Source organism: Myxine glutinosa, chromosome 3, assembly GCF_964187855.1.
Source record: "Myxine glutinosa chromosome 3, kmMyxGlut1.1, whole genome shotgun sequence".
Taxonomy (NCBI): domain Eukaryota; kingdom Metazoa; phylum Chordata; class Myxini; order Myxiniformes; family Myxinidae; genus Myxine; species Myxine glutinosa.
The window spans coordinates 37,113,817-37,127,871 of NC_136263.1; the positions used below are offsets into that span (position 1 = coordinate 37,113,817).

At 42.1% G+C, this 14,055-nt stretch overlaps 2 protein-coding genes across 2 annotated transcripts in view; one reads left to right on the plus strand and one right to left on the minus strand.

Moving 5' to 3' along the window:
- C3H2orf42 (chromosome 3 C2orf42 homolog) overlaps positions 1–14,055 on the plus strand; it is a 357,660-nt gene that overhangs the window by 261,618 nt on the left and 81,987 nt on the right. The window lies entirely within an intron of this gene.
- XPNPEP1 (X-prolyl aminopeptidase 1) overlaps positions 7,299–14,055 on the minus strand; it is a 36,113-nt gene continuing 29,356 nt past the window's right edge. Inside the window, exons 13-21 of the mRNA XM_078773887.1 lie at positions 13,898–13,956; positions 13,502–13,579; positions 10,854–10,925; positions 10,592–10,652; positions 10,300–10,369; positions 10,007–10,180; positions 8,854–8,930; positions 8,490–8,588; positions 7,299–8,229 (exon numbers count right to left, since the gene is read on the minus strand). Of these exons, the coding sequence (XP_078630013.1) occupies positions 8,113–8,229; positions 8,490–8,588; positions 8,854–8,930; positions 10,007–10,180; positions 10,300–10,369; positions 10,592–10,652; positions 10,854–10,925; positions 13,502–13,579; positions 13,898–13,956 (807 nt within the window). The 3' untranslated portion in view covers positions 7,299–8,112. The remainder of the gene's footprint in view (positions 8,230–8,489; positions 8,589–8,853; positions 8,931–10,006; positions 10,181–10,299; positions 10,370–10,591; positions 10,653–10,853; positions 10,926–13,501; positions 13,580–13,897; positions 13,957–14,055) is intronic.

Below are 14,055 nucleotides of genomic sequence, written 5' to 3' on the forward strand. Positions count from 1 at the left end.
ATGGCTCCGCCGACATTATTATACACTAGCCGAAACCCGTGGAACATCCACGGAAGGGAGGATGTGGTGTATGGATAGAGTGTACCATTATGGATGGCATAGGGGATTTCCTTGTCCGAGTAAGAGTTAGGAAGAAAGATGAGAATGAACAGTGCGTATATGAACAACGTATTTATTGCAATCTACTTAAATGACAACGCTACGATATACTTTTGAAAATATCACGTACCGTCTCGAAGTCAATGCCATCCTTTTATCTCTTCGTATACAACTCACTGATTTCTACCTTATCGTGAACAGGGTAAAGCCTACTTTGATAATCATGAACGGTGGCAGATGCAGGAGTTGGTGAAACGAAAGGGGGGGGGGGGGGGTGGGGTGGGCTGATCATGACCTACCCTATGCCACATGGCCTACGCCATTTGTTGAGATCATGGCCACAACGGAAACACAACAACTGGATAGGTAGGGCCTAGGCCTACGCCTACTTTTCGTCACTCGGCAAAGTACACTTTATTTTAAGCTTTCAGAAGCTGAAGCCTTGTTATTTATTGCTTTATATGATACTGATAGGCCATGGGGCGGGCATACCATTAAAATCCACTTTTTCGTGCAACAGGAATGGGGATTACTTGATTTATTCATGAAAATCAGCAAAATATTCGTTCCATTCGATATAATAATGTCCCCAATAAATATACCTGCACATTAAAATACAAATAAAGAAAGAATTTCGATAAAAAAATCAGGTTTAAAATTCGCGGACAAGGTTGTTCACGTGATAAATTCAGCGAATGAGCGCTCCAGATACGTCAGGTGCCGTAATTGGCCAATCACGCAGCTCATACTAAGCTCCGTTCGGTAGCTGACAAACTAAGATGGCGACGCCCATTGCTTCGGCAGTGACAGGAAAACCTGTTCAATTTTCGTCCAAATTTTGCGTGATGCATGTTGTCCATAAAACTAAAAGCAATTTCATTCAATTCAATGATAAAAACTGGGCCCGCTTTGTTGAATTTGCGAGTAAATGGTTGCTCTATGACTGTAAAGAACGCGATTTACTGGCCGACTGTGCGGTAAAGCTGGGGCTTGATTTTGCCGATACACAATCCTGCATTGAGGCCAAACCAGAAAATCCCAACATTGGCTACCATTATGATTGTTCACGTCGCTTTTGTGACATCAGTAAAGTGAACAGGCTGAAGGAGAAAAAGACCGAAACATCTACATCTCATGGTAAGTTAATATGATTATGTAGTAATTTTTTTAGTAAGCTTTAAGTTTAGCCAAAAGTTTCAATTGTTCTGCAAACATAGACATGATCATGATGATAGAATCTGATCGTGATGATAGAATTCACATTACATTGCCATATATCATGATCAAATAAATCATCATGCTTGATTCAAGCAAGTTAGTAACAAGTTCCGGAAGATTTGGAGTTGGCCTTAGAAGAGTAGTATCTTCAAATTCAATTGACAAATGTACAGCAGACTCAGCAAGTCATGCATGATGAAATGTACATTTTATGATTTTGTTTATCTATACACAAAGAATTAAGTTAAGCACCCCCCCCGTTTTTTTACAACCTCGCACATTACAAGTTTGTTGTCGTCAAAACAGTTTAATATACCCATGATATTGCTATATTTTCTGGAGAAGTGATATTATGGTCACATAAAAACATAACAATCATGCCGTTTTCAATATTTTATTCTGAATAATTTAAGGTGAAAATTTTTGGGAATTTTAGGCATATTTTCACCTCAATTTAAGTATGGAGCTATAGGTCCATCACGGACAGTGTGGATGACGTTTATGTTTTCTAACGTACAGTCATTGTTCTGAGAAGACCTCTAGCGATCTTTGCGTCAACGTGTGTAGGACCCACGTGATCGGATCACTGACTCAACCCTACGTCTCATAGACCCTGTAAGCCGTCGTATGCGTTGCTGTGGCAGGTTGTTCCATTCCCGATGTAATGCACGTTCCAATTCATCCAGATTGGCTATTGGAGGGACCATCTTCGCAATTTGTCGTCCCAACATGTCCCAAACGTGCTCGAGGGGGTTCAGGTCAGGACTGTACGCAAGCCAGGGGATGGTCGGGAATGGAACAACCTGCCACAGCAACGCATACGATGGCTTACAGGGTCTATGAGACGTAGGGTTGAGTCAGTGATCCGATCACGTGGGTCCTACACACGTTATTGACGCAAAGATCGCTAGAGGTCTTCTCAGAACAATGACTGTACGTTAGAAAACATAAACGTCATCCACACTGTCCGTGATGGACCTATAGCTCCATACTTAAATTGAGGTGAAAATATGCCTAAAATTCCCAAAAAATTTCACCTTAAATTATTCAGAATAAAATATTGAAAACGGCATGATTGTTATGTTTTTATGTGACCATAATATCACTTCTCCAGAAAATATAGCAATATCATGGGTATATTACACTGTTTTGACGACAACAAACTTGTAATGTGCGAGGTTGTAAAAAAACGGGGGGGGTGCTTAACTTAATTCTTTGTGTATATTTCAAGACTACAATTTATAATACAAATCGTACTATTGCAAGCATGCTCTTTTACTTTAGTAATAGTATCATGATATGTGGGGATATTGTGGTTTATGTCATCAGGCTCATGTCACACCTCATTACAGTTTTTAGGATCCACAAAGAATTAAGAAATAAATTTGTACATGTAGACTGACTACACATTTTTACTAAATTGTACGGTAGGTACTTCTTACTGTCCTGTAAATGATGGTAATAAAAAGTATGTTTACCTTGTCGGAGAAGTTGTTAAAAAAACCATGATTTGATATTTGTTACTAAAAAAGACAGATGTTTGCAAAATTTTAAACTCTATAATTATAAACAATAAACACATGTTGAGTTTATTTTTATTTTGTATTTTTGTTTTGTTGTTTTTTTGCGCGGTGGTCATGGTCATTAATATTTTTACTAGCAAAGCGTGTACAAATGTATAACAAGGGATGCACCAATAGATTCTTGGGGGGGGGGGGGGGGGGGGGACATGGAAGTTTTTTGAAGAAAAAAAACGTCACCTACTATTGAGGCAAAAAAGAAAATTTACTCACTGATCTGAGTAGAAAAACAACAACTGAATATCAATGAAATACATTAGATATGAAAAAACACTTTGCCGTCTTGGTGGCGGAAAAAAAACCCCACTTTGTTTTTAACAGTTCCCGAGAAATCCTTGAAGACGTCGGAGCTATCGACAATTAAAAAAAATAACATGTGGACTTTGTTCTAAACAGTTTCTCAAAAAATCCTGGAAGACGGCGGAGCTATCGACAATTTTTTGTGCACAGTGTGCATGTATACTTTTAAGGTGCAAATGTTTACTTGCACAGTTACTTTGAGTGTGACCGCTATTTTGTCAATGCATGGATGATGCTGCCGGCTTTATTTGGGGCAAATACCAACGTGAGATGGCACAAGTTTTTATTGTTGCATCAAATTGCACGTTCCATCCCATGATATCCTAAAGGCCAAACAAAAATATAATTGTTGTATTATATATATTTTTAAATATATTGTCAGAAAAAATTGGGTATACAAGTAACTGGAAGAAAAAAAATGAAAACAATTGTGTATATTTATGTTTAGACAATAATTCAATGGTTGGTAGGTAGGAAGAAAATAAATACATGTTTCATATTTGTTGAAAAAAAGTTAAATTCTAATCACTCAAAATTTGTTTCTTCCTTCTGTTTAATGCAGATGCCGGGACAGACATGAACGAACTTGACGATGGTCCAGTTGTAGTTAGTGAAAGCAGTGGAGAGCCCAGCAGAAAGAGAATGTTGCGTTCCTCAGATGCAAACAGCAGCCAAAGAGATTGGAGCAGGCGACATATGTTTCCTGAAGAGTGCATTTTCTGCCATAGCAACCAATACAAGCGCAGTCACATCTCAGGAAAGAGGTCAATGGTAAGGCTAGTAAAATGTGAACTCATCAGTGGAGGTCAACTTCTAAAGGCTGCAAAAGCAAAAGAGGATGTACAAATGCTGCATCAAATAGAAGGGGAGGACTTGGTTGCCAGGGAGCTTCAGTACCATCATGGCTGCTACAAGAACTACACAAGATTTTTGAGTAAACCTGGCAAGCCATTGACCCCAGTTCAAAATAAAAAGTAAAAGGAGTCAGCCGTCAACTGCCACTCATTGCCATTCTTCAAATCAAAGAAGATGAACTGATCATAGAAGGTAGAAGTGAGAAGTTAATTTAAAAAAAGTAAAATAAAAATGATTTATTTGCGGCACATGTGTTTCAGCTGCGGCGGACCATATTTTCAGATTGGATTCATTTTCAACTTATCGCTATGACTATCTAGATACAAAAATATCATGTTTATTGGTGTATTTTAGTGAAAAGGAGGTCTAGAAACAATATCACAATCAATTTTTTTCATTTTACTCCTCAAACTATCCAGAAATAAAAGAAAATGCAGTAACGTATAGTTGATGAATATAATTATATTTACTTGCATTTTCATCAAGTGCGCGTTAAAAATTAATGAGCACCCCTGGTGTCTGGGGACATGGTGTTTCTTGTTCAGGAGCACATCCCCAACCCATCTATAGCAATTTTAAGTAATCCCCTGCGTTGTTGCACGAAATTGTCAAATTGAGCACATTTTAGCCCTATGCCCCATGGCCTATGATGGGCTGCTGATTGGTTTCACTTCGTTGTAATCACAGTATATGGAAGAAATTATGGTAAACCCACCTGATGAGGTTAGCGTACACCGCGATCGACGACACTGGCACAAATGCATGCTCTGGATTGTCCACTCGGATGGCTTGCTGTCGCCTTCGACTGTCCAATCAGCGGACGGCTTGCTTCGCCTTCACCCAGCAGACGCCAATAAGATGGCGTCGTATCGGCAGTTAATCGGATGCTTTTGGGCCCCAACGTCGGCTAATTCAGATTTTTCGAGTATGGATGTACATGATAAACAAAGAGCGCGGTTCGTAGATCGTAAATCCATTAGTGCCGTGGGCATCGGGTCACTGGGTGCGGCATAAAAGGGATAACAAAGTCGAGTCCTTACGCTATTATTATATAGACTAGCCGAAACCCGTGGAACATCCACGGAAGGGAGGATGTGGTGTATGGATAGAGTGTACCATTATGGATGGCATATCGGATTTGCTTGTCCGAGTAAGAGTTAGGAAGAAAGATGAGAATGAAGAGTGCGTATATGAACAACGATCGCCGACGCCGACACAAATGCATGCTCTGGATTGTCCACTCAGTGGACGGCTTGCTTCGCCTTCGCCCAGCAGACGCCAATACGATGGCGTCGTAAGATGGCGTCGTATCGGCAGTTAATCGGATGCTTTTGGGCCCCAACTTCGGCTAATTCCGATTTTTCGAGTATGTCTGTACGTGATAAACAGAGCACGGTTCGTAGATCGTAAATCCATTAGTGCCGTGGGCATCGGGTCACTGGGTGCGGTGTAAAAGGGATAACAAAGTCGAGTCCTTACGCTATTATTATATAGAATACTTGTACCAAGTTTGACTTGGTTACCTTCAGTCGTTCAAGTTATCACGGTAACAAAAACCTATCACAGACATGCATATAAAAGGAGAGGAGACACGAACAGCAGGGTTGAGGGACAAAATAAAGGGAGACTTGGAGAAATAATGGATGTGGGGTAGGGGAGGACACATGGGATGGACAAGATGGGTACAGAATCAAACTTCCAGTGAGAAAAAAGCTGGAAATTTGGAAAAAGACGTGGGTTTGGAGAGGTGGCGGTCAATGTACAAAAGCGCAGAGAAAGACCAGAAACGAGGCGGTAGAATATGGAGACCACCGACCTGTCTGCAACGTCAGAGATAGGCCCATAGGCTCGGCTTCATGGTGGGAGATTCCAATGATCTTGAAAGCCTTGGTTTCCATTGTGTCAAGCTGAGGAAGATGTGAGGCAGGCCCAGAAGGGCGAGCAGTATTCCATCAAGCTGTGGATGAAGGCCTTGTAGGTGGATATGAGCTCAGTTGTGCCGAGGTTTACATGCTCATCCCAATCTTGGGCTGCTTTCGTTAAGGTAGACTTGATTTGTACTGTATCATACTAAAATACTCCATTTGTGTCTGTCCGTCTGTCTGATGAATTTTTGACGCCAATACCTTCCGTCGTTACTTATCCAATCTCAACCAAGCTTGACAGGATGACGAAGGGTTACATAATGAAGGTTGTGGCACATTCATTTGACCCTCTCCTCAAGGGGGTTTTCTCCCCCGAGCGGGTTTTCCCCACCATTGCCATCAATGGGGTTCCACGTTGAGGTGTATAGCCGTATTAAATTAGCTTTATCCTGGCGTTTTTCCAAAGAAGAAGATTTATCATGCTGATTTTCCAAAGACGCTTTTAATAACAAAATTAAAGATAATCACATGTTGTTAATGTTATTACAAAACAATATTAATACTAATAATGTCCCACTTCCCCAAGACGTTTTTCCTGCAGTGATAATGTTTAAATAGCTTATCGTTATAAAACTTATCATTATCTGTGTGAGCAACGACCTCTACAGGAAGAAAAAAAATTATAAACCACAAACACGTATGATTTGCTTTTTAAACAGTCGCTAATGCTGTTTATAACACCAAAATGAAGAAATTTGGAGGAATCCCGACATCCATGAAGTAAGGTTTACTTACAGAACTGAGCGAAGATCTATGGTATTCAATATCACTCACAAATGTTGAGTTCATAACATGGCCCTTTCTACCGCTGCCGTGGCATTTTCCGTAGCGAACTTTTGAAACTCGCTCCTGCTGTTTAATACGAAAGGGAGGAAGACCAGGATGTGCTCATTTATCAAGCAGCTAGCTTGCGCTTGCCAAGCCAGCCATTCCTTAACGGTTTTGAATGGAGTGCTTGCTTTTAATGCTTAAACCACTTGGCGATCTCTCCACAAGAAACTTGGTAAATGAACACACCCAATGTTCTTGAGATCCGACCATAGATCGACTGTAATCTATATACCCCAAAGAGGAATTACCCTTTCTGTCCCTCCCGGAGTCTGCGGGTGTACTAGTAATCAGAAAAGGAAGACGTCTTCCAACTCCTTCATTGGAGCCACCTCTTATTCTACATGAAGGCAGTCGCATGTGGCCAATCATATCCACGAGTGTTCAAACAAGGAAGGATTTGCTTTGGTGCCATCTGTCGGAGATATCCGTATAAAGCAGACCTTATCGGAAGCAGGCTATCAGCATCTTAAATAAATTCAAATGCACACAATTTAGATTCTTCACAAAAAGTTTTTATTTCCAAACCCCAGGCGGTGATTTTTTACGAAGGAACATTCAAATCAGCAGAGTTTGCAGACCGTCGTCACCAAATCACAACCACACCTGCCTATTGCATTGCAAACTGTATTTTACCCCCAAAACCTTGCTGACGCATGATTGTACATCATTCCCTGAATGTGTATAATATATATATTCACGAGATTAGTTGGAAAATATTGCAGGTGTCAAAAAAAAAAATCAAATAAAAAAAAAATCAAGGCGAGATGGATTTCCCACCTGAGATCAACTCTCAAGATTTGACAATGCGTGTAATCATCTTTCATTTACCTGTATGCATACCTCTCAGAACGTTTTCATGAAAATCAGCCATTAAATTATTATTGAATCGTTCACCAAAGTATATACTGTACATTGAAAAGGGTCGACGGGTCTGCACAACATTCCAGATATACTGGAAAGATGAGGATGGCTCAAGCCAAAATAAATATTTCGGCACTAATCCCAGGAAAAACAGTTCGAGCCATAACTTCACCTTCCACTCCCAAAAGAGGCATTTTGGTTCTCTTAAAGTACAAGTTTAAAGGCGAAATGGAATGAAAACGATACCCGACAAATTAGAACCTCCGATGACAGTTAATTGTTTTTTGGTATTTTATAGTCCAAAGCAATATTGTAGGAGAGTTTGAATATAAACACAAATGCAGGAGATGAGGAACTGGGTGAAAGGAAGAGACGGGGTGAGACAAACGTGTGCAATGGGGCGACTTATCGAACGGGGCCCAAGTCGACCCGACAATGCCCGCTCAGAAGGGTCGCGTCTCGCGCAACAACCACTCGCGTGCTTCCAATCGGCCCTGGTTCTTGAGCTCTTCTCCCACGACCGTCCAGCATTTTTCGTGATATGCGTTTAAGGACTGCAACTGAAGAAGAGGTGAAAACAGGAAGTAAGCAATTCAAATGATACCTGGCATACCATCAATCTTTTCCTTCTACATGGCCGTAATATATTCCCAGTGGATTTAAAGGCACCTGTTTAAGCCAAGGACCCTAATGTGTGTGAGGAGGGCAAAATGGAGTGAAAAGTATGGGAAGAATGGGATGAACGGAGGGGGTTGTAAGACAGGTGTAAGGCAACGTTAAATTATGGGCACGAAGAAGATGGTCTATAAATCACAATCACCTCTGTTGATGTCAGCAGGTCTTTCTTGATCATCTTTGTCTGGATGGGCACTAGAGTCAACGGTTGAAAGGTCAGGAATCCTCTCTTCTGGAAATCATACTAAGGAAACCCATGGTGAAAGCGTTAGAGGATCCAGACGCACACCCACCACACGCCTTACTTCCCACTTCCTTTACCCAGCTCTTGGTGAACTCAAGTTCCCCTTTTTAAATCACAATGCCAATCGGTTTACAGAGTGCAACCCATTTGTGTGAAAACTCAAAATGTACTTGGGTCTTGTTCTTCATAACAATCGATGAGGACTCTTTAAAAACAACCATGACTGGGAATAACCCGTAGCTCGTATAAATCAGCATCGTCATACCTTTGTAGTAGTTGGGACAACGAGCAATGCGTTTTCGATTCTGATCCCAAAATTCCCATCTTCATAATAACCGGGCTCTGCATGACAACAACACAACAACAGGCATTTTAAAGGCCATTTTCCCTGCAAGAGCGGGGGTTAGCCTTGCGGTCCCCATGACAATATTCTCCATTTTGCCCTATTTTCTGCATCTCCCCTTGTTAACCCCCTTTGCCCCCATTTCTTCTTCCACCACCTTTAGCCAAGTCTTTCTCGGTCTTCCCCATCCTCTACTACCTTCTACATTCATTTCCATCATTCTTCTCAACGAGTCACTTTCATCCTTCCTCAACACATGACCAAACCATCTCAACCTGTTCCTCTTCACAGCATCCATCACAGGCTGTATTCCCATCATCTTTCGCAATTCATCATTTGTCTTCCTCTCTCTCAACGATACTCCACATATCCACCGAACCATTCGCATTTCCACCCTTTCCAGCCTTCGTTGCTGCTCTACGTTCATTACCCATGTCTCGCTCCCATAAATCATAAGACTTCTCACACATGCAGCATACACCTTTCCCTTCAGCTTCAACAACACTCCCCTCCTCGTCAGCACGCCACTCAGTTCCCGAAACTTCTTCCATGCACATCTCACTCTAGCAACCGTTGCCGAGTCTGATCCACCTCCATTCAGCATGTCTCCTAGGTAACAAAATGTTTTCACACCTTCCAGCTTCACGCCGTCTCCAAGATCCAACTCAACATTTCCTCCATCTATGCACACCTTACACTTGAATGTAGCTGCCACACTGGTTAATGACCCTCTCAGACCACTACATTTTTGATGAACCCACTCAGCGCACATTGTACAATGAATGCAGAATGGATTTGGAAAAGTATGTTGGTCCATCCACAACCCGGAAATGTTCCCTTACTGTGATAATTATTGGAAGGCCCTCAGGATCGTTTCAGTGGACACAAGAGACAATGTTAAAGCTGTGCTCATAGGAGTAACTTGTGTTTAAAATTACAATTTTGACTATTCTTTCACATATTTTTTTCCCCCTTTACTAAAGTTAACGAGGCTCCTGCAAAAATCGCCCATCACCGTGGCAGAGTCTGAAACCAAGTTTCACGATTATTAGTACATGTACGATCCGATCCCCACCATCTGTGATGATCATGCCCTCCTCCAGCGGCTCATCGGCGAAGCTTTTGTTGCTGATTCCGCAAGGCCCCTCATGCACGCACAGGAAGGCACCAACGCCATGGCCCGTGCCGTGCATGTAGTCCAAACCCACGTTCCATAGGTGCATACGTGCCAGTGTATCCAGCAGGTGTCCTGACAGATGAATACACACAAGGTCTTCGTTTTGGAGGTGTGGGGGTGGGGTGGGAGCACGGAATTTTCCACTTTTACAGTACGTGCTTGAAAGGAAGAGCTGTGTACAGAAACCACACCTTTGGTGCCATTCGGGAAAACAGCGGTCTGTACGGCAATGTAACCTTTCAGAACCATTGTGAAACATTCCTGTGAGAAACCGGTTGGAGGGTAACAGTTTCACATTCCCAGTGGCTGAAAAACAAGGCCTCAAAATGCCCAAAAGGGATCATTACAGATACACATACAAGATCTCATTTCGTATACAGTGTATGATTTAGGGAGCGTCTCATCATCATCTCAAGGTTCCACACACTGCCCTAATTGAAAGAATGAACATGGTAAAAAAAAAAATTACCAAAGTTTATTTACCTTCTCGTAATCAGTTGGCGTACCGAAGTGCATAGCTCGTGTTACATCTGTGGTCCCATCTCTTGAAAGAAACAGGACAAACTTGTCAGATTTTACATTACCTTACTCCCTCCCCCACCTTCAGCAATGTATGTAATAAATAGATCGTCCCTTTACTCGAAGAAGAATGAAGCAACAAAAACAACTCCCAAATGGTGCAGTCACCTTATTCTGAAAGAAAAGTTTTCAGCCTTTACTCAGGAGCCAAAAGTACGGAACTCACTTGTACTGTGCGCCAGAGTCGCATAAGTAGATCTCGTTTGTGGAGAGCGGCCGGTCTGATTGTTGAGTCGGTCTGCAGAGCAAACCATACAAATTAGGGAAATTGTTTCATTGTCAGCTCAAGAGATCCCTGGTGTATGTTTTTTTTTGCCACCTGGAACAAAGTTCAGGGGAACTTATGCGATGGCGCGTTGTCCGTCCGTCAGTCAGTCCGTCCATCCGTAAACACTTGCAGAAACTTCTCTGAAACCGCTGAAGGGATTGTGACCAAACTTGGCACAAATGATATTTGTTTGTATTATGACTAAAGTTTGTTCACGGCATTAGCAAAACAAATATATATATATATATATCGGGGTCTAGGGGGTTTACTGCAGTCAAAGTGGAACCAGGAATTTGCTTTTTCCCCTGAAACTACACACACTATTTCGATGAAACCTGACCACAACCTTCACCACCCATGATGTACCAAAGTTTGTTCACGCCATAAAAAAAAAAAAAACCCCTTTGGAGGTCTACGGGGGGGGGGGGGGGGGGGGTGTTTCCCCTCCAAAATAGGTATTTTCTTTTCTTCTCAGAAACTACACACACGATTTCGATGAAACTTGAACACAACCGTGATGTACCAATGTTTGTTCAAGGCATTAGAAAAATTGGGGTCTTAGGAGGTATACGGGGTTGGGGGAGGGGGGTGGTTTTGCCCAGCAAAATATGTTTTAGTTTGTTTGTTTAAAGTCTTATGATTATGTCAGTATGATTCTACATGCTGCCCTGTCTTCTAGAAACCATTGAAATTCGTTTAAAATACCTTTAGTCGGTGCAGTATACTGTTTATTCTACCAGGTGAGCGCCAGGGGTATTGTCCCTATGCTTTTTTTTTTTTGTGGATCCTTCTCGAAACCAAAAACAAATTATCTGGAATCATTTCATGACTTTGCAAAAACACCGAAAAGACCATTACTTTACACATCAGAAGATTACACATCCAGAACAATGTAGCGTGTTTGACAGCGGATCTGTATGGTAAAGGAGTAGGAGTGATTTCCAACTTGTAGGCCCTTATAATGAATAGCAGCATCAGGTGTGGTTCCAGGAAAGTGTGTGTGTGTATGTGTATGTGTGTGTGTGTGTGTGTGTGTTACATTTGAGGTTCAGTCTCCGGAACTTCTAGACCTCACCATCAGCAATGACCTCTCCTCATCTGAACACAAAGTTGACTTCCAAAGACAGCCGCAGACGGCATTATTCATCGATCCAAGTCCTTCCTTTGAAAGCAGAGCTGCTCACAGTCCACAAGGCCTTTGCAAACCTCCAATGTGGAGTACTGCTCTCTCTAATGGGGTAGCACCCCAGCATCACATCTGTCCCTTGGATTCTGTGGAATCTAATGCTATCAAAATTATTGGAATCTCTATGACGAAGACACAGATTGGTGATCTGTCTTTTATTTTATTTCAAACAGCCTCTTCTCCAATATTGCTCCCTCTGTCCTCTGATCCTCCCCGCAACTCCAGGATGCATGCGTTCTTCCAGTATCCGCCTTCTGGTTAAGCTTCCAAAATCCAGGCTGACTGCACACCTCATATCCATGGAAGCGTTTTTTGTTTTTTTTTGTATACAAGATCGAGGCTCGTGTAAGAGCCAACATTAATCACAAATAAACAAACGGTCACATAAAACATATAATAAAGGGAGCAGGAGACAAGATGGGGAGAGCAAGGGAAGCACACAAGTACAACAGTAGAGAACAGGGACATCGGGAGATCTGTGGGAGGGAGAGGGCTTGGGGGGAGGAGGCATGGGAAGGGGTAGGGGGTGGGAGAAGTATAAAACACATGGACACTGCTTGGACTTCCAGGAAAGAAGTTGGTATTTCAAAAAAGTGGACCTGGGGTGAATTAACAGGGGTAGAAAAGATGAAGGTTTTGGATGGGGGAAGATAAGAGATGGTGGTGAGCAGCTGTTTTAAAGACCTGGAGGGAGGAGTGGAATTGAAGAGGGTGAGGGAGTTTGTTCCAGAGGCGGGAGAAAAGAGGAATGAAAGAGTGAAGGTGAGCAGAGAGCCTAGATTTTGGCAGTTTCACCATAAGAGGGTTGCTGGCAGATCTTGTCCGACCTGTAGGAATATTTGGGGGACAGAGCACAGAGAGAGCTGGGGGAGCAAGGCGGGAGAGGAGTCGGTATAAGACAGAAAGACCACCAACCTGCCTGCGGTGAGTGAGTTAAGGCCCTCGGAGGAGTTAGCTTCATCGCGGGAGATACCAATGATCCTGAAAGCAAATACAAATGTACAAATACAAAAGCAAAGTACAAAAATACAAATGATCGGTTGGCAGGTAATAGTCTATTTTTGGGAGACACCATCGTGTCTCAAACCCCAAAGGTGTGTCAGTGTTTAATCCGGATCGTTCAACCCATTATTGCACAGCTAAGCAAAATCACTTGGTCGCGGCTGTTTTCCAAACAAAGAACAATGTGCAACAAAGCATGCAGGGAATGTCGAAGGAAGCAGCAATCCCAGGCAAACACAGCCAACAACAATTGCAAAAGACACAATCAAAAACATCGACAACAAACTCGTGGTGATTTCAAATTGTCCACAAAGTCAGAAAATAAAATTTGATAGATGCGGAAGCCGATGCGACTTACTTGTAATGTATAACCGCACCATGAGGTCCAGAACTCGATATGGTGTCAAAACTCAGGTCCACATAGTTCTTCTGCTGACTGCAATAGAATACAGTTTTGCTCGCTGAAAAAGGGTTAAACGTCAAATTCCAATATTGATCTCAAGAGTTGTCGCAGATTGGATGGGAAAAACAAGCTTAATTTACATCTCGTGAAAGAAAAAGAAAAGGTTTTTCTCAAAAGATCCGAGACGTTTTCGTAAGGTGTATGAAGATGTTTAACTTCAATTACAGTTCCATTAATGTTGATAGTTACACCGTAATTGACGAATCCGCAACACCAAAATAGCAATTTGTAACAACGAAACAGCCAACGGTGACGAGAGTACTGGATTTGTGCGTTTGTAAAGTGCTGCACCTGCGGAATTCCTTGGACTTCTCAGCTGCATGCATTTCGGTGACGCCGCCTTTAAGCATCTTCGAGGGAAGAAATAGCAAAGCATCAGGAATATAGAAGGCCGAGGAAAAACGATTTTGAAAGATTTAGGACTATACAACAAAGTAATTACGGGATGA